Source organism: Pongo pygmaeus, chromosome 3 (genome assembly GCF_028885625.2).
Source record: "Pongo pygmaeus isolate AG05252 chromosome 3, NHGRI_mPonPyg2-v2.0_pri, whole genome shotgun sequence".
Lineage (NCBI taxonomy): Eukaryota > Metazoa > Chordata > Mammalia > Primates > Hominidae > Pongo > Pongo pygmaeus.
In genome coordinates, this window is record NC_072376.2 from 38,814,244 (window position 1) to 38,839,355 (window position 25,112).

General features: G+C 43.6%; 1 protein-coding gene across 1 annotated transcript in view; it reads left to right on the forward strand.

The window, feature by feature from the left end:
- Nucleotides 1–25,112, forward strand: part of KLB (klotho beta) — a 44,712-nt gene that overhangs the window by 14,067 nt on the left and 5,533 nt on the right. Inside the window, exons 2-3 of the mRNA XM_054484645.1 lie at nucleotides 13,423–13,933; nucleotides 16,946–17,214. Coding sequence (XP_054340620.1) covers nucleotides 13,423–13,933; nucleotides 16,946–17,214 — 780 coding nt within the window. The remainder of the gene's footprint in view (nucleotides 1–13,422; nucleotides 13,934–16,945; nucleotides 17,215–25,112) is intronic.

A 25,112-nucleotide genomic window follows, 5' to 3' on the forward strand; every position in this document is an offset into this window, starting at 1 on the left:
CCCAACTTTTTAAAATTACAATTAAATTATAATGCATTTGTATTGCAAAACATTCAAACAACATAGAAAGACATTGTTAAAAATAAAGGTTCTCTTCTTTCCTTACTCCCTAACCACACACCACGGGAAGTTACCACTGTCAGCAATTTGTTCAATGTCCAAATTTTTTCTATGTATATATGTACACATAACATATACATACATATAGTGATTTTTGAATCGTATTATTACATTTGGTTTCAGTTATTATTTCTCAATAATCAAAATGTAAAAGCGTACTGTTTTTATTTCACTCATTTCCATATTTGTTTCTCCTGTTAGACACCACAGGTCATCTAAAGGCAAGGGCTACCTTGTTTTTCTAAATGTCTATTACAGTGCCTTGTATTTGTTAAATAAATGTTTGTAGACTTGAATTTAAATAATCAAAGTAAATGGATGAAGAGTGACAAAAGGGATAAAATAATAGCTGGAGGTTGAAGGAAACTTAGACAAATAAAAATGACTTATCTAAACATGTTTTTGCTGATGTATATAACTTTGTGTAATAAACAGGGTGAAATATAAGGTAATGCTGATGAATTCTCCATTTGATTGAGTTCTGAGGGACACCCCAGGTGGTGAAGCGGGATGCAGGCATAATCAAAACTATGACTCCGACCAGGCACGGTGGCTCATGTCTGTAATCCCAACACTTTAGGAGGCCAAGGTGGGCGGATCACTTGAGGTCAGGAGTTCAAGACCAGCCTGGCCAGCATGGCAAGACCCCGTCTCTACTAAAAATACAAAAACAAAATTTAGCTGGGCATAGTGGCCCGTGCTTATAACTCCAGCTACTCAAGAGACTGATGCTGGAGAATTGCTTGAATCTGGGAGGTAGAGGTTGCTGTGAGCGGAGATCCTACCATTGCACTCCAGCCTGGGCAACAGAGCAAGACTCCATCAAAAAAAAAAGACAGGGTCTCACTCTGTCACCCAGACTGGAGCTCAATGGTGCGATCAGCTCACCCTAACCTCCGCCTCCCAGGCTCAAGCAATTCTCCTGCCTCAGCCTCCCAAGTAGCTGGGATTACAGGCGTGTGCCACTACTGCCCGGCTAATTTTTGTATTTTTAGTACAGGCAGGGTTTCACCATGTTGGCCAGGCTGGTCTCGAACTCCTGACCTCAAATGATCCATCCCCTTTGGCCTCCCAAAATGTTGGAATTACAGGTGTGAGCCACCGCGCCCAGTCGCCTCTGAGTGTTTCTTAGAGGCTTTCTCAGTCTACTGTCCCTTGGTTTTGTGTCATGTCTGTTGCATACCCCTTGCATTTTCACAGCCTGTTCAATCACCTTCGGGTCTATGGTGTAAAAGTGTGTTTCAAAGGCACATAATTTAATTTGCATGATATCCTGGAATGACAGTGAACTAGAAAGGTGAAGGACTTAGTTCTATTTCTAGCTTTACCACAAACTGATATCTTGGGCAGGTCGTTTATGTGGGAGAGAGGGAGGTTCAGCTTCTTCATCTATAATAGAAAAATTTTAAAAATTGAACAAAATGACCTCTGAGGTCCATACTCTACCTCTAATTGGCAGGCAAGAGCACATAGGGCGATATAGCCTGGGCCTGATTCACCTTGTGCACCTTGTTACCTAACCTCTCCACCCCCTGGTTTCCTCTCCTCTAAGTGGGAATGATCACAGTACCTACCTCGCAGAATTTCAGTGAGGATTAGGTGAGAGAGTACACACACAACACCTGGAACAGTGTCCGGCACATCTGGTACTAGATATGTGTTAGCTCTTATTAATATTTATATTATTCAATTTCTATGGCTGTTATTTCCATCACTGTTCTTGTTCTGTTACATTCAGTTATGAAAATCACTCATCTCTAAGAACCATTTAATTATTACTTGATTGAATGCCATGCTGTTCTAAATGCTATGCAGACAAGTATCCCTGCCCTTTCAGTCTAACCTTTTTTTTTTTTTTTTTGAGACAGAGTCTTGCTCTGTCACTCACACTGGAGTGCAGTGGCGTTATCTTGGTTCACTGCAGCCTCCACCTCCTGGGTTCAAGCGATTCTCCTGCCTCAGCCTCCCGAGTAGAGTAGCTAGGACTACAGGCACGTGCCACAATGCCTGGCTAATTTTTGTATTTTTAGTAGAGACAGGGTTTCACCACATTGGCCAGGGTGGTCTCGAACTCCTGACCTCAAGTGATCCACCCGTCTCAGCCTTCCAAAATGGTGGGATTACAGGTGTGAGCCACCGCGCCCAGCCTCAGTCTAACATTGACAATGGTGTAAAGATAACCATTCACAGGGGAAGACAATCCAGCACAGGGGTGGTCCCTGAGGGATTCACTTAATTTCTGACATCAGTGAGGAAAATAACCCGACGCCAACGTTACTGGTTTTAGGAGAGAAGTGAATAGAGAATTACATATAAATGTTACGCATAGAAGTGCTGTGCTAGGCACTTGGACAACTAATGGTTTTCTGAACACCCCAAATTTGCTGACAGGTCCTCCATGACCTCTCTAGATGATACTGAATTCCAAAGGTATACAGACATTTTTCTCTTATCATGCAATTGTGGAATGTAGTACCCTCATTCTAGGACTATTTAACTCTTTTAATAACCAAGTACAGCAGAGAAAAAATGTAATTTTAAAACAATATGTCAAATGGTCTTTCCCGAATAGCTTCAAAATTTAGAACTGGCAGGACATACAGAAAGCAGGATGGTGTAGTAAAGTGGGTTCAAATCTCGGCTCTGCAACTGTAAACTTCAATTTCTTTTCTAAAATGGGAAAAATAAGACTTGTCTTGCAGAAGCTGTATTATCAATAAGGTATGTCAAGTAACCAAGAAACTAGCTGATCCATAATAGGCATTCATTCAACAAATATTCTAGGCCAGGCCCTCCCCTGGGCATCTGTGTGGACAACTGTGAACACAATAAATATAGTCAGTCTCTGCCCTCAAGAAGCTAATAGACCTGGTGTGGAGCCACACTACACGAGCCTGAGACTTTTACAATAGTGGGGAAGGATCCTTTTTTTAAAATGAAAAAAATTTTAAATGGAGACAAAAATCAGTACAAAAGTAAATATTTGGCCAGGTGCAGTAGCTCAGGCACTTTGGGAGGCCAAGGCAGGAGGATTGCTTGAGTTTGAGACCAGCCTGGGCAACATAGTGAGACCCTGTCTCTGCAAAAATAAATAAATAAATGAGTATTTATTTAGAATGAGAAAAACATCACAATAAATTATGATCGTTATTTTTCATTTTTGTTTTTGTTTTTGAGACAGGTCTCATTCTGTCACCCAAGCTGGAGTGCAGTGGCACAATCACGGCTCATTGCAGCCTCAACCTCCATGGGCTCAGGTAATCCTCCCACCTCAGCCTCCTGAGTAGCTGGGATTACAGGTGCACACCACCATGCCCAGCTAATTTTTGTATTTTTTGTGGAGACGAGGTTTTGCTATGTTGGCCAGTCCGGTCTCAAACTCCTGGGCTCAAGTGATCCACCAGCTTTGGCTTCCCAAAGTGCTGGGATTACAGACGTGAGCTACCACGCCTAGCACAATAAATTACTATAGTCTTAGAGTCCTTTTTTCCTAAAGTCTCTTTAGGGAATTTGCAAGAACTGCTCACCTAGAAATGCTTCCAATTGCAACTAGGCTCCCTGACCCACCCAGGGCATTTCTAGGGACCCAGGCAAGCAAGGCGTCCTGAAGCTAAAGCTTCATTAGGCTCACAGTAAATCTGGCTTTGCTGCAGGCTCTACACGTGATGGCCCTTGTTTTTATTATTATAATAATTTGTAGTCTCCATGGTGCTTTCTTTTTCTTTTTTTTCTGAGATGGAGTTTCGCACTGTTACCCAGGCTGGAGTGCAGTGGCGCTATCTCATCTCACTGCAACCTTTGCCTCCCGGGTTCAAGTGATTCTCCTGTTTCAACCTCCCTGGTAGCTGGGACTACAGGCATGTGCCACCACGCCTGGCTAATTTTTGTATTTTTAATAGAGATGCGGTTTCACCATGTTGGCCAGGCTGGTCTCAAATTCCTGACCTCAAGTGATCCACCTGCCTCGGCCTCCCAAAGTGCTGGGATTACAGGCGAGAGCCACTGTGCCCAGCCTCCATGGTGGTTTATATGTTGACTATCTGTATTCCCAAATCCTGAGGAAAGGCTTCAAGTCACCAACCCAGACCATTTTAGCTTCAGTTATACCATGAGATATGGTCTTTTTGCATGGAAAAATTACTATCAGGATCACTAACAGAAAGCCTTAAATATCATTACACCCTCTACAAAGATGGCATGCAAATGCTCTCCTCCGGCAAAGAGAACTTCACTAAAACACTAATTTACTAATGCTGATTTCTTCCAATTTCTAATAGAGGGAAACCAGATGCTTCATTTAATCGAATTATGAACTTTATTCTAGACTTTTTTCCTTTTATGTTGCCAGGTATAGATTCTGGCTCAGCCACTAGTCTAATTTAGTAATATTATCATTGAAATCAGAATTCTTTAAAAGGACACTTGTTTTAAAGGAACAAATATGCTAGAGTTTAGTTTTTACATTCCTTCAGGAAAATTCTGAGACAATACAAACTGAGAATAATCAATAATTTGTTAGAATAATTTTTTTTTTTAAGACGAGGCCTTGCTCTGTCACCCGGGCTGGAGTGCAGTGGTGTGAACACAGCTCAGACACAGCTCTCTGCAGCCTTGACCTGCTGGACTCAAGTGATCCTCCCACCTCAGCCTCTCGAGTAGCTGGGACTATAGGCACATACCACCATGCCCAGCTAATTTTTGTATTTTTTGTAGAGATGGGGTTTTGCCATGTTGCCCAGGCTCGTCTCAAACTCCTGGGCTCAAGCAATCCATCCTCCTTGGCCTCCCAAAGTGCTAGGATTATAGGCATGAGCCACCACATCTGGCCAGAAAATTTGAAAATACAATGATTGAAAAAAAATAGGGGGAAATTCATTAAAATGTAATATTGAGTTATTTCAACTATAGAAAACATGAATTTGGGCCAGGCACACTGGCTCATGCCTGTAATGTCAGCACTTTCGGAGGCTGAGGTGGGCGGATCACTTGAGGTCAGAAGTTTGAGACCAGCCTGGCCAACGTGGTGAAACCCCATCTCTACTAAAAATACAAAAATTAGGCTGGGCGTGTGGCTCACACCTGTAATCCCAGCACTTTGGGAGGCCGAGGCAGGCAGATCACTAGGTTAGGAGATGGAGACCATCCTGGCTAACACGGTGAAACCCCATCTTTACTAAAAATACAGAAATTAGTCAGGCATGGTGTCGGGTGCCTGTAGTCCCAGCTACTCGGGAGGCTGAGGCAGGAGAATGGCGTGAACCTGGGAGGCGGAGGTTGCAGTGAGCCGAGATTGTGACACTGGTCTCCAGCCTAGGCGACAGAGCGAGACTCCGTCTCAAAAAAAAAAAAAATAATAATTAGCCAGGTGTGGTGGTGCACGCTTATAGTCCCAGCTACTCAGGAGGCTGAGCCAAAAGAATGGCTTGAACCAGGAAGGAGAAGGTTGCAATGAGCTGAGGTCACACCACTACACTCCAGCTGGGTGAGAGAGCAAGACTCCTATTTAAAAAAAAAAAAAAAAAAAAAAAAAGTCATGAATTTGGACCACTAAAAATAGGATGGTGAATATTTTCTTTCTGAAAGGCTATAACTTTTGTTAATATTTAAATTCTTTCCTAAGAAAAGCAAAAGTAAAATAATGATTCCAAAAGAGTTTCAAGATTGCCAAAAACTTTTAAAAAAATAATAGTCACATAATATAATTAAAGAAATAATTGTCACATAATTGTATAATTTTTTAGCAATGAACAGTAAAGGTCACATACCTTAAGCATCCAATAGTTTTTTTTTTTTTTTTTTTAAGAGACAGGGTCTTGCTCTGTTGCCTGGGCTGGAGTGCAGTGGCATGATCATAGCTCATTGCAACCTTGACCTCCTGTGCTCAAGCAATCCTTCCATCTAAGCCTGCTGAGTAGCTGTGACTACAGGCATGCCACTGTGCCTGGCTAATTTTCTTGATTTTTAGTAGAGAAAGAGAGTCTCACCATATTGCCCAGTCTGGTCTTGAACTCCTGGCCTCAAGTGATCCTCCCACCTCGGCCTCCCAAAGTGCTGAGAGTACAGATGTGAGCCACGGTATCCAATAAATATTTGTAGAGTGCAGCATGGATGAATGAATGAATGTTAAACAATCTGGAAGAGCAGCATTTGGTAATTAACATAAAATTTGATAGTAGGCTGGCACAGAGACAGAGACTAAGGCTGGCAGATTGCTTGAGGCCAGGAGTTCGATACCAGCCTGAGTAACATAGTGACAGGTTGTCTTTACAAAACAAACAAATAAACAAAAAAATCAACTTGAGGCCGGACGCGGTGGTTCATGCCTGTAATCCCAGCACTTTGGGAGGCCGAGGCAGGCCGATCGCTTGAGGTCAGGAGTTCAAGACCAGCCTGGCCAACATGGTGAAACTCTGTCTCAACTAAAAATACAAAAATTAGCCAGGCGTGGTGGCGGGCACCTGTAGTCCCAGCTACTCAGGAGGCTGAGGCAGAAGAATCACTTTAACCCAGGAGGCAGAGGCTGCAGTGAGCCAAGACTGAGCCACTGTACTCCAGCCTGGGTGACAGAGGGAGACTCTGTCTCAAAAAAAAAAAAAACAACTTGATACCAAAATAAAGAAAATACCAAAAAAAAAAAGTAGATGAAAAAATAAATCAAATTGAAATTAATCCCAAAAGGACAACAAGTAGAACTCAGTAAGCTGCAAACAATAAATGACGGCAAACATGTTCAGCCACGAGCCTTGGCAAGTAACGGCTTAGGGGCTATTTGCAGAACACTCTCCACGTCCACATAGTCTCCAACACCATTTTCTAGACCAAGTTGCATTATTTTCAGCTTGCCCTTTCAAAGTACTTCAAATATACGTTTGTGTCATTTTCACAGGGTCTTCACAGATATTACTACCTCATTTGACCTTCACAAAAATTCTCTAGGGTGTTTATTTTTAGCTCAGTAGAATGAAGGGAAAAACAGGTCTTTGACAGTGAAATGATCTGTCCAAGATCGTAAAGCTGATGAGTCAGCAGAGCTAATACAGGAGCCCAGGTCTCCTGCTTTCAAAACCAATGTTATTTCCCTTATAGTACCAGGTAGATGAGTAGCACCTTTATATCATTCTGAAACGCCACTTATCCCCCAATAGAGCTATCAATGTTTTGTATCAGATGGTCACAGAACACTCACACCAATGGACAAAATGTATGGAAAGCAATTTGGGAATATTTAAAACAATTTTAGAAATAGGTAGTCCAGGCCGGGCACGGTAGCTCACTCCTGTAATCCCAGCACTTTGAGAGGCCAAGGCAGGCGGATCACCTGAGGTCAGGAGTTCAAGACCAGCCTGGCCAACGTGGTGAAACCCCGTCTCTACTAAAAATACAAAAAAATTAGCTGGGTGTGGTGATGGGTGCCTGTAATCCCAGCTACTCAGGAGGCTGAGGCAGGAGAATCACTTCAACCTAGGAGGTGGAGGTTGCAGTGAGCTGAGATCACACCATTGCTCTCCAGCCTGGGCAACAAGAGCGAAACTCCGTCTCAAAAAAAAAAAAAGAAAGAAAGAAAGAAAATAGGTAGTCCAATCCTGGCATTAATGAAAGGCAATGATTCAAATAAATTAAAAGTTACATGCCCAAAGTTAGCTATTGAAACATTTATGACAGGAAAAGAGAAAGAACAAAGGAATGAAGAAAAATAAATTTTTATCAAAAGAGAGAGATGGCTAAGTAAATCATTGTTATACTAAGATATTCTGAAAACCAAAAACAACATGGAAAATGTTTAAAGTGATTTTATTTATAAAATTTTTATTTATTTATTTATTTGTTTAATTATTTCGAGATGAAGTTTTGCTCTTGTTGTCCAGGCTGAAGTGCAGCGGCATGATCTCGGCTCACTGCAACCTCTGCCTCCCGGGGTTCAAGCCATTCTCCTGCCTCAGCCTCCCAAGTAGCTGGGACTACAGGTGCCCACCACCATGCCCGGCTAATTTTTATATTTTTAGTAGAGACGGGGTCTCACCGTGTTGGCCAGGCTGGTCTCAAACTCCTGATCTCAGGTGATCCCGTCCACCTCTGCCTCCCAAAGTGCTGGGATTACAGGCATGAGCTACAGCACCTGGCCTTAAAGTGATTTTAGCTGGGAAATATATTTGGAAAGCCTGGATGGGAACACAGAAATATAAACCTATTTTGTTATGCTTGTGGAGTTTTTAAATAAACTTTCTTTAACCATTGTTATTTAATAGTCTATTAAATAGCTTAAACAACAGACCCTTTTATAGTACACATGAACATATTTCAGCCAAAATGTGACCAAACTCATGCACATATTTGGAAATGGAACTTTTGACAAATGACTAAGGGTTCCTTGAATATACTGGTGTGATGTGTTCGACTTGCTCATCCGTCTTCAACCCATCTTTCCAACAGTGTCCTGTCATGTCTTCCTCTGGCTCCTAATCCCTTCATCTATTTCTAAAGTTGTGCCTACTATCTTATTTGTTTGCTATCATCCACAGAATTTATCTGAGTCTGGACTTCCAGGGGCATCAACAAATGCTGCCACATTAAACTGGAGGAGAGAACAGAATGAGATATTAGGTCCTGGTTGTCTCTCAATGACATTAGGCCCTGATAGCTGGCTCCAAAAGAAAAAGAAGTTGACTTTCCCTTTAAGCTACTGAATCTAAAGAACAAAGGTTGAAGCTCCCTTAAATCAATCATTACAAAGGTAGATGGCTTTGTACAAATTAGAGGGTGACCTTGGAAAATTGTAGAATGGCTGTTGTGCAAGGTTGCAGGGCCCAGATTGCACTCCCCTACTAACCTCATTTTAATTTTCCCAACAGATCTCCTTTATGAGTGCCCAACCAAAGAACACATATAGATGGATATGGCAAACTCACTATCTCGGAGCAAAACTTTTTACCTTGTTTCTTGGCAAATAGGATCAAGTTATAACCAAAAGTACTGCACAGAGGACCTCCCCCACATTCTCTACATGAGAATGAAGAGGCTGTCTTCAGCCCAGAGCAAAGATAACCCTAGATACCTTGATAGCCTATGTAAATAGCAGCAAAGGTGAAAGAGACACTGTGGAACGTAAAGGTCACCTTGACAACACATCCATATGTATATCCAGAAAACCTGCATGGAAAGCTACTGCAAAGACATGTCTTCTGAGCTCTACTGTTTCTCATTCAAAGGCTGATGTAACCAAGATTTTTATCACAACTTAGGTCATCTTTCATGTAATCACTGAAATTTAGTGTCTGCAAAGGCAAGACATTAAATTTGCAAAGCAACAACTTTAAGGCTCAGAATCCAGGCTACACGGGCTCAGTGCTTTCCAGTTTGCATAGAGAGGTGCACAATAGGCCTAAAGGGAGGTGCTGATCACTGGGTCTTCCATGAATGATAGCTCTAAGGCCACCAAGGGACTAAGTGACTGGTTAGAAAAAAACAAAGAATGCCCTCCTTTGAATCTAGTAATTTATGACTGCTTTTGTTTCTAATCAGAAAAAAAAAAAGCGGTTCTCAAGAATTTCTGTCGTGATTCTAGCCCCAGAAAAACCCGGAAAAAATAGCTGAAACCATTTAAGGTAGTGTCTGTCCCAGGCTCCTCTGTGATTCTTCCAGAAGCTGCAATCTCAGGTTAGAGACAAGGAAAGAGGCTACATTCTGAATACTTCTCTGAAAGGAATTTTTTTTTTTTTTTTTTGAGACAGAGTCTCGCTCTGTCACCCAGGCTGGAGTACAGTGACTCAATCTAGGCTCACTGCAACCTCCGCCTCCTGGGTTCAAGTGATTCTCCTGGCTCAGCCTCCTGAGTAGCTGGGACTATAGGCGCATGCCACCAAGTCCAGCTAATTTTTGTATTTTTTTTAGTAGAGAAGAGGTTTCACCATGTTGGCCAGGCTGGTCTCAAACTCCTGACCTCAAGTGATCTGCCCACCTCAGCCTCCCAAATAGCTGAGATTACAGGCATGAGCCTCTGCTCCCGGTCGGAAAGTTTTTTTTTTCCCCCTGAGTCAGGATGCCACTCTGTCCCCCAGGCTGGAGTGCAGTGGTGCCATCTCAGCTCACCACAACCTCCGCCGCCCTGGCTCAAATGATCCTCCAACCTCAGCCTCCTTAGTAGCTGGGACTACCGGCACGCATCACCACACCTGGCTAATTTTTGGGTTTTTTTTGGTAGATACGGGGTTTTGTCATATTGACCAGGCTGATCTCGAATTCCTGAGCTCAAGCGATCTTCCCATCTTGGCCTCCCAAAGTGTTGGGATTACAGGTGTGAGCCACCCGCCCAACCACCAACCAAGAGGAAAGCATTCTTTTTTTTTTTTGAAACGGATTTTTGCTCTTGTTGCCCAGGCTGGAGTGCAATGGCACGATCTCAGCTCACTGCATCACTGCAACCTCCACCTCCTGGGTTCAAGCGATTCTCCTGCCTCAGCCTCCCGAGTAGCTGGGATTACAGGCATGTGCTACCACGACCGGCTAATTTTGTATTTTTAGTAGAGACGGGGTTTCTCCATGTTGATCAGGCTGGTCTGGAACTCCCGACCTCAGGTGATCCGCCCGCCTTGGCCTCCCAAAGTGCTGGGATTACAGGCTCGAGCCACCATGCCCAGCCCGAGGAAAGCATTCTTAAGGATCCTTGGGAATACGTGGGTGCTAAATGGTACCAGAATCTTCCAGTGAAAACTGAGTAAGGACAAGTGGACAGAGGTATACCTCAAGGCATTTATTTCTCCAGAAAATCTTCCAGGAATTTATTTAAATTGTTTTTCCTTGCATAAAGCAGGATGGCACGTTTCAGAATCCTCACCCCTTACCTCAATGCCTACTTTCCCCATCTAACAGGGTTTATGGAATATTTTCAGGGTCCACAGGATCGATCTGGTTTGAATCCATTGTTCATATCTGGTTGTCTCTGACCTACATAAAAGGCAGTTTCAGACAGTTTATCCTGATATAAAATATCTCCAGTGAGCAAAAGAAAAGCTAAGGAACAAAACTGAAAGCAGGCCCTGTGTGCTAAAGATAATGAGTCTGTGCATTCGTTTTAGAAACACGCAAATAGTGGGGGCCGGGTGCGATGGCTCACGCCTGTAATCCCAGCACTTTGGGAGGCCGAGGCGGGTGGATCACCTGAGGTCAGGAGTTCGAGACCAGCCTGGCCAACATGGTGGAGCCCCATCTCTACTAAAAATACAAAAATTAACTGGGCGTGGTGGCACTCACCTGTAGTCTCAACTACTGGGGAGGCTGAGGTGGGAGGATCACTTGAACCTGAGAGGTGGAGGTTGAGTGAGCTGAGATGGTGCCACTGCATTCCAGCCTGGGTGACAGAGCAAGACTCTGTCTCAAAGAAAAAAACAAAAACTCAAATAATGGAGAAATTGAGAGACCAGGGAAGAGATGTCAAAAGACAAGCAAGTCAAATGCTGAGGGGAAAGAGACTGGCTATGACACAGATGAAGGACAATTCCACAGCTAACTGGGACACAGAAGTGGCCTTGGCATTTAACTGGCATGGAGTCCTTAATGTTTGCTCCTTCAGCTGTGGCTGTGACTGTTAACTGAGCCATGGCTTCTGACTTTTACTTTTTTTTTAAATTTAATGCCATATTTTATGCCATTTTATGTTTCTCTTTCACATGCTGCATCCTTATTTTCCTGATAAGAAACTTTCTGAGGGTAAGTTCCTGTGCCATCTATCTCAGTCTCTCAGCCCAGGACAAGCCAGGCATGGAAGTAAGTGCTCAGGAAGTATCTATCATATTAAATGGACCAGAAACCCATCACGAGGCTGTGTTGTAAGAGAGCTCAACTGGAAATGCAAACTCCAGGAAGACCAATAATAATAACATCCACCTTTTGGCAGTACCTCCTACATGCTCTATTCTATGCTACATATTTCATGCATATATTAGCTCTAAATCTGACAACAACCTTACAGAGGATTTTTTTTTTTTTTTTTTTTGAGACAGAGTTTTGTTCTTGTCACCCAGGCTGGAGTGCAGTGGCACAATCTCTGCTCACCGCAACCTCTGCCTCCCGGGTTCAAGCGATTATCCTGCCTCAGCCTCCCAAGTAGCTGGGATTACAGGTGCCTGCCACCATGCCCAACTAAGTTTTGTATTTTTAGTAGACATGGGGTTTCACCACATTGGCCAGGCTGGTCTCGAACTCCTGACCTCAGGTGATCCGCCTACCTCGGCCTTTCAAAATGCTGGGATTATAGGCATGAGCCACCGCGCCTGGTGGATATTGTTGTTATTAACCTCATTCTACAACTGAGGATACTAAGAGATTTCAGAAAGTTTAAGTGACTTGCCTAAGGTTACACAATAAGTACGTGAACTTCAAGCCTAGGTGTGCTGACCCCAAAGCTTACACTCTTTCCATTGGTCTTCTGCTGTAGGCAGTGCCTACCACCCTTTAATAATCATAGCTATAATAGCTAAGGCTTATATAGAGCTTACTCTGTGCCAGGCATGATTCTAAAGCAGTTTGCACAGGTTAATTCACTCAATTCTCACAACATCCCTAGGAGGTGGGCTCTATTGTTACTCATTTATAGGATTCAGGGCCTGTGTTGTCCTGGACTTCTAAATTAGGACCAAAGGGAGACTCTGTAGAATGGTGAAAGATAGCTGCTCTGGGCCGGGCACGATGGCTCATGCCTGTAATCCCAACACTTTGGGAGGCCAAGGAAGGTGGATCACCTGAGGTCAGGAGTTCCAGACCAGTCTGACCATTATGGTGAAACCCTGTCTCTACTGAAAATACAAAAATTAGTCGAGTGTCGTGGTGTGCACCTGTAATCTCAGCTACTCAGGAAGCTGAGACAGGAGAACTGCTTGAACCTGGGAGGCGGAGGTTGCAGTGAGCTGAGATCATGCCACTACACTCCAGCCTAAGCGACAGAGGGAGACTCTGTCTCAAAAAATAAAAAAATAAAAAAATAAAAAATCACTGCTCTGTATCTTCTTATGTAGAGGAGGAAATCCTACACCCTACCCCAAGAGGGCCCAGGAAGGGAGCCACGCAGAGGGGAAATAAGAGCCTAGACTAGGCTTTCTGCCAGCCTCCAGCTCTCCTGGAGCAGAAGTTTTAGGTTGGAAGCACTAGGGGCATAGAGAACAGACTTTGAGGTCATCAGGGCTCCCTGGCAGCTTTCCCCTGAATCACTGTATGCTGCATTAATTTTATCCAAGAAAAGACCATTTACCAGCCATGTTATAGCCCTTGTAAGTGAGGACAACAAAGATTAATAACATTTTCTTCTTTTAGGCTCACTCGAAAGTTTGGCATAACTACAACACACATTTCCGCCCACATCAGAAGGGTTGGTTATCGATCACATTGGGATCTCATTGGATTGAGCCAAACCGGTCAGAAAACACGATGGATATATTCAAATGTCAACAATCCATGGTTTCTGTGCTTGGATGGTTTGCCAACCCTATCCATGGGGATGGCGACTATCCAGAGGGGATGAGAAAGAAGTTGCTCTCCGTTCTACCCATTTTCTCTGAAGCAGAGAAGAATGAGATGAGAGGCACAGCTGATTTCTTTGCCTTTTCTTTTGGACCCAACAACTTCAAGCCCCTAAACACCATGGCTAAAATGGGACAAAATGTTTCGCTCAATTTAAGAGAAGTGCTGAACTGGATTAAACTGGAATACAACAACCCTCGAATCTTGATTGCTGAGAATGGCTGGTTCACAGACAGTCGTGTGAAAACAGAAGACACCACGGCCATCTACATGATGAAGAATTTCCTCAGCCAGGTGCTTCAAGGTTGGTTGTACACTTGCTTAATTTTTTAAAAATTCTAAAAACTTACAGGATATTTAAAATCACCTTTGAATATGTAACTATTATTGTTGGGCTTTTTTTTTTTTTTTTTTGAAACGGAGTTTCTCTCTGTCTCCCAGGCTGAAGTGCAGTGGCACCATCTTGGCTCACTGCAACCTCCGCCTCCCGGGTTCAAGTGATTCTCCTGCCTCAGCCTCCCAGGTAGCTGGGATTACAGGTGTCCACCACCACGCCCAGCTAATTTTTGTATTTTTAGTAGAGACAGGGTCTCACCATGTTGGCCAGGCTGGTCTCAAACTCCTGACCTTAAGTGATCCGCCCGCCTCAGCCTCCCGAAGTGCTGGGATTACAGGCATGAGCCACCATGCCCAGCCCGGCCTTTTGTATTATCCAATTTTTTTTTTTTTAAATGGAGCCACTCTGTGGCCCAGGCTGGAGTGCAACAGTGCAATCTTGGCTCACTGCAACCTCTGCCTCCCGGGTTCAAGCAATTCTCCTGTTTCAGCCTCCTGAGTAGCTGGGATTACAGGTGCGCGCCATCACACCCAGCTAATTTTTTATATTTTGGTAGAGATGGAGTTTCATCATGTTGGCCAGGCTGGTCTCGAGCTCCTGACCTCAAGTGATCCACCTGCCTCGGCCTCCCAAAGCGCTGGGATTACAGGCATGAGCCACCGCACCCAGCCTGAAATTTTTTTTTCTTTACTTTTTGAAACGGAATTTCACTCTTGTTTCCCAGGCTGGAGTGCAGTGGCGCAATCTCAGCTCGCTGCAACCTCCACCTCCAAGGTTCAAGCAATTCGTCTGCCTCAGCCTCCCGAGTAGCTGGGATTACAGGTGTCTGCCACCACTCCCGGCTAAGTTTTGTATTTTTAGTAGAGACGGGGGTTCACCATGTTGACCAGGCTGGTCTCGAACTCCTGACCTCAGGTGATCCACCTGCCTCAGCCTCCCAAAGTGCCAGGATTACAGGCATGAGCCACCACACCCAGCCATTGTATTGTTCAATGTTGACAGCACTTTTTTATGTTGTTCCCATGTCCTTTTTTAAATAAAAGTTTGAGAACAGAATCTTTTCAGACTGGGGCTACATCCTTAATTGGCAAGAAGATGCTGTTTCATTCTTTATAAAGGACACAGTGCTAAAAGAGGTATGCTTAAAGTTTCCTAACAGTAGTACTTTATTCTAAGATGTTGAAAGCTTTTCTGGAAATTGTGATCTTTATACTCTATTACATGACGGTATGATGAAAAGGTCTGAAGACAAAATGAGTTGTTTCTATTGCTCCCAGAGACTTTTGGCCCCCACTTAGCCCCTCACTCCTCTATTACTCAAGTAGTGACATCTACAGGTGGCTGATAGAAACAACGGAGCAGAAGACAAGCTGAGGTTACGATGGTTCTGTTCCCTGGAGTTGGGCTCTATTTCACTCTCATATTAAGGGATTCTCTGTGGATCTTTCTAAAATTCTGTTGCTCTCTTTAGATGTCACAAGCCAGGAAGAAAATCCCAGGTGCTGCTGGAGAGAGCCTTCAGGGAGGGTCCTGAGGGAGAGCAAGACCCTGCTGCCCAAGTTGCAGGAAGGAACAGCATGGAACCGAGCCACGCCCAGCTACGGGCCATGCACATGGGGGCCAAAGCTCTGCCTACAGGGTCTGGGTCAAACGCTATGCTCTTGGGCAGAAGGGGTGTCCATTCCCCAGGTGTTACCATTCCACCTCTCCTTAGGACCCTACAACAGCTATAGACTAGAACCAGGGCCTGTTGAACATATTTATCTTCTTGGAAACTCTTGGCTTGGATTTTCCTCATTTTAGGAAAAGAATGTCAGTGATAAAAATCCCAAAAATGCAGAGATGAGAAGGCATTTCTATGAGAGAAGTGAAATCTTTTAAGAAAGAAAAAAGGATTCAGGGCTAATTTGGGTATTTGTTGTTTGGACTGCTGCTGTTGATTTTTTCTCTCCCTTTTTTTTTTTTTTTTTTTTTTCTGAGGTAGAGTTTTGCTCTTGTTACCCAGGCTGGAGTGCAATGGTACAATCTTGGCTCACTGCAATCTCCACCTCCTGGGTTCAAACGATTCTCCTGCCTCAGCCTCCCGAGTAGCTGGGATTACAGGTGCCTGCCACCATCCTCAGCTAATTTTTGTATTTTTAGTAGAGACAAGGCTTCACTATGTTGCCCAGGCTGGTCTTGAACTCCTGATCTCAGGTGATCCAGCCACCTCTGTCTCCCAAAGTGCTGGGATTACAGGCATGAGCCACTGTGCCCTGCCTGTTGATTTTCATATTTCATTTTTACACAATTCCTACAAGTTACTGAATCAGAGTTTTAAAGCTAGAAAGGTCCTTAGAGATCCTATTTTCCAATCTTTTTTGTTTACAAATGAGGAAACTGAGGCCAAGAAACTTGCCCAATAGCATGCTCCCTGGAGCATAGCAGGGTAAGCTCCTCAGCCCCCTGCTCTTTAGCCTAGCCAGTTCCCATTCTCTTACATCACTTTTCTTCTTTTACCTCCTTATGTCTACATTCATTTATGTTAAAAAAAAAAAAGCAGCTTTTTTTTTAACTCCTTGAAGGATAGTTTCCTAGAATTAATAGCTTATCCACAAATAAGAACCAACTCAAACTTGAAATAAGAAACTCTTGGTCATGAGCACACATATGCATTGGTCCCAAAGAGTTCTGGAAATTACCATGCCCTCTGACACAGATTTGCACACCAAGTCTCAGGAGTATTTAAGGTGTGATCCTTTAACTATGACATACACTTGTTCCAAGCGGGAGTTGGGGGATAAGGAGATACCAATCTGGATGAAAATAATTGCCACTTTTGAAGTATAAACATGAATTTTCTCTTTGATACAGCAGACCTGAAAATTAGGGGAAAGGTTCGTTTTACAATATGCTGTCCTCTGGCATGTTAGTGAAATTGTAAACACGAACTAGAATGTTTAGGCCTCTGAACATCTCTGCTTTCTCTTCTCTGTGCAGCAATAAGGTTAGATGAAATACGAGTGTTTGGTTATACTGCCTGGTCTCTCCTGGATGGCTTTGAATGGCAGGATGCTTACACCATCCGCCGAGGATTATTTTATGTGGATTTTAACAGTAAACAGAAAGAGCGGAAACCTAAGTCTTCGGCACTCTACTACAAACAGATCATACGAGAAAATGGTTTTTCTTTAAAAGAATCCATGCCAGATATGCAGGGCCAGTTTCCCTGTGACTTCTCCTGGGGTGTCACTGAATCTGTTCTTAAGGTAAGTGGTTACTTCCAAATTAACCATAAACTGGGAAAAACAGCACACACTATTTCATTTACTCAATGACAGCTAAGAGATAGCTGTCAGACAATATCAAATACCACAATTGTATGGAGGTTATGAAGGAGAGCTAGGGAAAGAGAAGGGAGAAAAAGAAGGCAATAAATGCTGAGAGCCTTTCATGGGCCAGAATTCATAATTGGTGATGGAGCGGTGAAGAGGCTGCCCTCAAGGAGCATACAGTCTAGAGGGAACTTACTGTCATTTCTGAGTCAGGTTTTTGTTATAATAGTAATGTCAAAATGATAGGAAATTTGTTTTCAGATTTTTGTTCTGCCAAAAGCAAATTATTAGCAGCACCTTGTTTAACTGATTCTTGATGTTTCACAGAGTTGGGTAATTTGCCTTCTGAGGTCTCTATATCCCAGTGAAGCCTCCCCACATGTCTCATTCCTCACCACCTTAAGCTGTCCTCAAAAGTCACCTTCTCCATAAGGCTTCCCTCTACTCCAAAAACCATCCTCCTATCACCTCTCTTCCTCTTTTCCTGCTTTTCTATAGCGTACTCGCCACCACCTGACATGCTATGTGCTTTCCACATTTTCCATACTTATCACCCGTCTTCCCCTACTAGAATGCAAGCTGCATGACAGCAGAAATGTCTGAGGCTTTGATGCCTGCTATATGCCTCACTAGGGCAGTGCTGGGCACATGGCAGGTGCTCATCTTTTAGAACCAGCTGAATGAATGAGATCACCTTTTAGTTGTTATTATTTTAGCTATGCTACCTGGAAATCAAGAAATCATCTTTTAGAGCCAGGTAAGACCTTAGAGACCTCCCGTTCCAAATCCTTCATTTTACGGGGGGGAGGAAAGTGAGACCTATCAACTTGCTAACAACTGCCAGCAGAACTGTTAACATACTGTCTTCAAGCTTCCAGATGCACAGTGATTTAACTGCTCTATGTATGCACATTCTCTCTACTTCATCTTTTTTTTTTTTTTTTGAGACAGGATCTTGCTCTGTCACCCAGACTGGAGTGCAGTGGCACAATCACAGTTCACTGTAGCCTCAATCTCCTGGCCTCAAGTGATCGTCCCACCTCAACCTTGAACTAGGACTACAGGTTCACACCACTATGCCCAGCTAATTTTTTGATTTTTTTTGTACAGACAGAGTCTTACTATGTTGCCCAGACTGGTCTAGAACTCCTGGGCTCAAACAAACATCCTGCCTCAGCCTCCCAAAGTACTGGGGTTATGGGTGCAAGCCACTGCATCCAACCTACTTAATCTTAAAACCCTCATCTTACAGGCAAGGCAACTGAAGTTTAGGGGTGTTACATAACTTGCCCAAGTTACCTAGGTCTGTCTTCCAACCACTATGCTTTAAGATTTCACAATACCACACCACATTATTGCATTGTTTTTTGTTGTTGTTTTTGTTTTGTTTTTTTTTTTTGAGACAGAGTCTCGCTCCGTTGCCCAGGCTGGAGTGCAGTGGCACGATTTTGGCTCACTGCAACCTCTGCCTCCCCAGTTCAAACGATTCTCCTGCCTCAGCCTCCCAAGTAGCTGGGATTACAGGCACCTGCCACCATGCCTGGCAAATTTTTCTTTTTTTTTTTTTTTGGAGACGGAGTTTCATTCTTGTTGCTTGTCACCCAGGCTGGAGTGCAATGGCGCGACCTTGGCTCACTGCAACCTTTGCCTCCTGGGTTCAAGCAATTGTCCTGTCTCAGCCTCTCAAGTAGCTGGGATTACAGGCGTGTGCCACCACTCCTGGCTAATTTTTGTATTATTAGTAGAGACGGGTTTCACCATGTTGGCCAAACTGGCCTCGAACTTCTGACCTCAGGTTATCCACCCACCCTGTCCTCCCAAAGTGCTGGGATTACAGGCATGAGCCACCGCGCCCAGCCAAACTTTTGTATTTTTAGTAGAAACAGGGTTTCACCAAGTTGGCCAGGCTGGTCTTGAACTCCTGACCTTGGTGATCTATCTGCCTCGGCCTTCCAAAGTGCTGGGATTACAGGTGTGGGCCACCATACCCAGCTTTTTGTTTTGTCTTTCTTCTTTTCTTTTTTCTCTTCTTTTCTTTTCTTTTTTGAGACAGAGTCTTACTGTGTTGCCCAGGCTGGTATACAGTGGTGTGATCTCGGCTCACTGCAACCTCTGCCTCCTGGATTCAAGCAATTCTCCTGCCTCAGCCTCCCAAGTAGCTGGGATTACATGTGCACACCACCACGCCCAGCTAATTTTTGTATTTTTAGTAGAGATGGGGTTTCACTATGTTGGCCAGGCTGGTCTTGAACATCTTGACCTCAAGTGATCTGCCTGCCTCAGTCTCCCAAAGTGCTGGGATTACAGGTGTGCTCAGACATGCCTGTATTCTATTAATAGAAGCATATGGAAAGACAAGATGTACAAGGATTGAGACGAGACAAAAGGGTTCAAACCATGAATTAGCAAAGTTCTCAGGTTATGAATCTCAACCCCTGTGGATATTTACTTATATTTATATAGTTATTTATTTTTGAGACAGAGTTTTGCTTTGTTGCCTGGATCACTGCAACCTCCGCCTCCTGCGTTCATGCAATTCTCGTGTCTCAGCCTCCTGAGTAGCTGGGATTACAGGCGCCTGCCACCCTGCCCAGCTGATTTTTTGTATTTTAGTAGGGACAGGGCTTCACTATGTTGCCCAGGCTGGTCTCAAACTCCTGAGCTTAGGCAATCTGCCTGTCTCGGCCTCCCAAAGTGTTAGGATTACAGGTGTTAGCCACCGTGCCCAGCTGTGAATATTTATTTATTTGAAATAGAGTCTCACTCTGTCTTCCAGGCTGGAGTGCAGTGGCGTGATCTCAGCTCACTGCAGTCTGCCTCCTGAATTCAAGCGATTCTCCTGCCTCTGCCTCCGAAGTAGCTGGGATTACAGGTGCCTGCCACCATGCCCAGCTAATTTTTGTATTTTTAGTAGAGATGGGGTTTCACTATGTTGGCCAGACTGGTCTCGAACTCTTGGCCTCAAGCAATCTGTCTGCCTTAGACTCCCAAAGTGCTGGGATTACGGGTGTGAGGCACTGCACCCAGCTCCCTGTGGATATTTAAACAAGACTTTAGCAAGAGCTCAGGGTGATTAAAGAGGGAAGGTATAGAGAGCAGAATAAACATCTTCAGCTTGTGTCCCCTCCAGAGCCACTTCCTACCTCTTCCTTCACATGGCAGAGGCAGGAGAGTTCAATACTATTCATATTCAAATTTTGCTAAGTGCTCCAAAAACGTCTTTTTCCCTATCACTGTAATTGGGTTTATATTTTTCAAAATTCCAGACCTAGCAAAGACCCCAGGAGATATAAGAGTTTCTTTGCCCGCCTGTATGGGAGACCCAACCTACAAGTTCCTGCTTCAGCTAAAACCCACCTGTTCCTCAGATACTGTGAATGTCTGCCCTTTCTACATTTCAGAGCAAGAATTGATCATGGGGTCAGGAAAAGCAGTTCTGTGATCTGTCAGGTCTGGGTTTCATGCTCATCTCTGGAGCCCAGCAAGGAGCCAGATTCACTTGAACCACTTGGATTAAGAATGAGGATAAGGCTGATCCGAGTGTGGTGGTGTTTACAACTTATTGGTTACAACCAGTTACAGATTTCTGTTCCTTCTCTACTCCCACTGCTTGATTTGGCTAGCCTAAACATAAATAAATAAATAAACAAATAAACAAATAAATAAATAAATAAGGATGAATGGTTTGCCAAGAAAAATTATGGTGCTTTTTGAAAAATCAGCCAATAAATATACGGATAGACACTGCGTATGCAGAAAACTAAATGTCCTCTATAGGGAGACTGACAACATTAAAGTAATACTTAAAAAATATTACTAAGCCAGACTGGGCATGGTGACTCACTCCTGTAATCCCAGCACTTTGGGAGGCCGAGGTGGGAGGATCACTCCAGCTCAGGAGTTTGAGACCAGCCTGACCATTATGGCAAAACCCTGTCTCTACAAAAAAAAACTGGGTGTGGTGACGTGGGCCTGTAATTCCATCTATAATTCCATCTACTCAGGAGGCTGAGGCAGGAAAATCGCTTGAGCCCGGGAGGAAGGTTGCAGTGAGCCGTGATCATGCCACAGCACTCCAGCCTGGGCAACAGACCTGTCTCAAAAAAAAAAATTACTAAGCCTAACTTTGCACATTTCTATCTTATTTTCCCTAGCCTCTTAGCATTCTTTTCTCCTCTAACATTTTATTTTGAAAAATTTCAAACATACAATAGAAATGCATATTCCCTTCATCAAGACTGACTGTTAACTTGCTGCCATATTTGTTTCAACTCTGCCTCTCTCCTTTTTTTTTTTTTTTTTTTTTTTTTTTTTGAGACAGAGCCTTGCTCTGTCACCCAAGCTGGAGTGCAATGGCGCGATCCCGGCTTACTGTAACCTCTGCCTCCCAGGATCAAGAGATTCTCCTGCCTCAGCCTTCCAAGTAGCTGGGATTATAGGTGCCCCCCACCACGCCCAGCTAATTTTTTGTATTTTTAGTAGAGACAGGGTTTCACTATTTTGGCCAGGCTGCTCTCGAACTCCTGACCTCGTGATCCACCCACCTCAGCCTCACAAAGTGCTGGGATTACAGGCGTGAGCCACTGCACCCGGCCTCTGCCTCTCTCTTTTATAAACTTTTGATAAATTGCGGACATCATTACACTCCACCCCAAAATATCTCAGCATGTATCTCCTAAGAACAAGGACATTCTTATGATTCCCAGGAAATTTAACACCGATTCAACGCTATCTAAAATACAATCCATATTCAATTTTTTTAATGTTCCAAAAATGTCCTTTATAGATTAAAAAAATCTTTGATTAAGAATGCAAACAAAGATCAAACGTTGGTTGTCATGTATTGTTAGTTTCCTTTAATTCAGGACAATCACCTCATGGCATTGACCTGTTTGAAGAGTCCAGGCCAACTGCCTGTAGATTTCTCTGGTTGTTCTTCTGAGTCTAATGACTCAGTTAACCATTTCTAGAAATAATACTACATAGATGATGTGCCTTTATATCACATCAGGAGGTAAATGATGTCAATTTGTTTCATTACTGAAGATATTACTGTGGTTGAAGTAGTATCACCAGATTTCTTGGTTAAGGTGGCATTTGTGGCTAGGCACACTTGTTCACTCCTGTAATCCCAGCACTTTGAGAGGCCGATGTGGGTAGATCACTTGAGCCCAGGTGGTTGAGGATGCAGTCTAGTGTGGGCGACAGAGCAAGACCCTGTCCCTCCTCCCTACTCCCCCTAAAAAAAAGAAAAAAGAAAAAAAGGTGATATTTGCCATATGGTAACTTTTCCATTTTTAATTAAGAAGTAATCTGATGCTGGCCAGGCTCGGTGGCTCACATCTGTAAGCCTAAAACTTTGGGAGGCCAAGGCGGGCATATCACCTGAGGTCAGGACCTGTCTGGCCTGTCAGGACCAGCCTGGCCAATGTGGCGAAATCTTGTCTCTACAAAAAAAAAAAAAAAAAAATTAGCCAGGCAGGGTGGCTTGTAATCCTAGCTACTTGGGAGGCTGAGGCAGAAGAATCACTTGAACCTCAGAGACGGAGGTTGCAGTGAGCCAAGATCACACCATTGCACTCCAGCCTGGGCAACAGAGCGAGACTTTGTCTAAAAAAAAAAAAAAAGAAAAAAGAAGAAATCTGATGTTGATACTTGGGACTCTATGAATATCCTATTCCTCAACAACATTTCACTCCATGGTTTTAATATTCTTTCATGAACCGGGCCGGGCACAATGGCTCACCTGTAATCCCAGCACTTTGGGAGGCCGAGGTGGGCGGATCACCTGAGGTCAGGAGTTCAAGACCAGCCTGGCCAACATGGTGAAGCCCCGTCTCTAATAAAAATACAAAAACTAGCCGGGCATGGTGGCTGGCACCTGTAATCCCAGCTACTCAGGAGGCTGAGGCAGGAGAATCACTTGAACCCGGGGGGCGGAGGTTGCAGTGAGCCAAGATCGCGCCATTGCACTCCAGCCTGGGTGACAAGAACAAAACTCCGTCTCAAACAAACAAACAAACAAAACATTCTTTCATGAACCTTGCCTTAATCATTACTTTGTAGATTGCAAAATGGTAAACTTCTAATCAGATTATTCCCTCTACATTTATTAGCTGGATTCTCTTAAAATTGATGTTTTATAATTCATTGTCACTATGATATTGTTCCTTTTGATGCTCAAATTGTTTCAAATTTAGTCAACGGGACCCCCTCAAGCTGTTTCTGTCTTTTCCACATTTCCCTTTCAGTTTTTAAGCACTTCTTTATTTTCTGGCACAAGATGCCCCACCTTCATCTCATTCTTCTCCTGGAAAAAGCCATTTCTCCAAGGAGCACAACGTTCTTTTGGTGGGGAATAGGATTTTAGAAACAAGCTCTGGGAGCTGGGGTTGGGATTAGGATGCATCATCTTTAACTAGAAAATTAACCTCTTAGCAGATTAATCATACACACTTGCTGAGACTAATGCTTTCTGAAGGTTTTTAACATAAGACATTTTTATTTGATCTTGCCTTGCCCCATGGCAAGACTGCCTTTTATAAACATCCTTTCAATACCATGATGTTCTGAGTTTTCAAAACACTGAAACTGGGCATCTAGGCTAGGAGGATTTTACTCAAATAATTAATTATATACAGATTTAACTTCATGCTCACATGATCAATGTTCTCTTAATGTTCTAGATAACTGGTTGGCAGATGGCAAATGGGCAGTGATATGGTTTTGTAATTAAACTATGAAAGATGACACATGAAAAAACAATTAGAGGGAAAATATTTACCAAAGGTTAATTATAGTTTTTTCCTGGTGTATTTAAATTCTGTCATGAGGGGAAAAAAAGTACTTTAAAACAAGTACATAACTTTTACTTTCCTTTATTAATCTTGAATTTGGAAATGTTTTTCTTAAGGGCTTTTAGTTTAGACTCAAGGGCCTAGCAGGCAATTATTGCCACTAGGGAAAATGAAACCCAAGTCATGACTACATTGTGTTTGCATAGCGCATTAGAGTTCCCAGAGCACCTTCCCAGAGTCACTGAGTCTTCACAGCACACCTGTGAGGTGGGTGAGATTACTCCGTCACTATATAGTTGCCAAGCCTGAGTTTCAAAGGGGCAGAACTAGAACAGGAGTCCAGGGTTCTCTCCTTCGTGGAGAGACACAGAATGAGACACTGTCAGATCCAAGCATCAACCTTGGGAGTTTCTAGGGATAGTCTACTGTCCTTTCCACCCATAACCCAAGCGCCTTGCATAGACAATGTGTCAGCATTCTGTTGGATGAATAAATGCTATGTTCTCACAGGTACATGGGTCAGGGAGACATGATGGATGCAAATGTGATATCACTTGGACTTTTCTTTTTTTTTTTTTGAGATGGAGTTTTTGCTCTTGTTGCCGAGGCTGGAGTGCAATGGCGTGATCTTGGCTCACCGCAACCTCCGCCTCCCGGGTTCAAGCAATTCTCCTGCCTCAGCCTCCAGAGTAGCTGGGATTACAAGCATGCGCCTCCACGCCTGGCTAATTTTGTATTTTTTTTTTTTAGTAGAGACGGTGTTTCTCCATGTTGGTCAGGCTGGTCTCAAACACCCAACTTCAGGTGATCTGCCTGCCTCGGCCTCCCAAAGTGCTAGGATTACAGGCATGAGCCACCAAGCCCAACCTGGATTTTTAAAATAGAAGTTAGAAATTTGCATTCAGCAAATGCAAGGGGTCATTGCCTACCCCATCGCACCAGCCTTTTTAAGGAATTGTGCCTGGGGTCAACTAACCTCCTCTTCTCAGTGAAATCTCTACAATAGGAATTTCAACTTTGTCTTCTATTTATGGC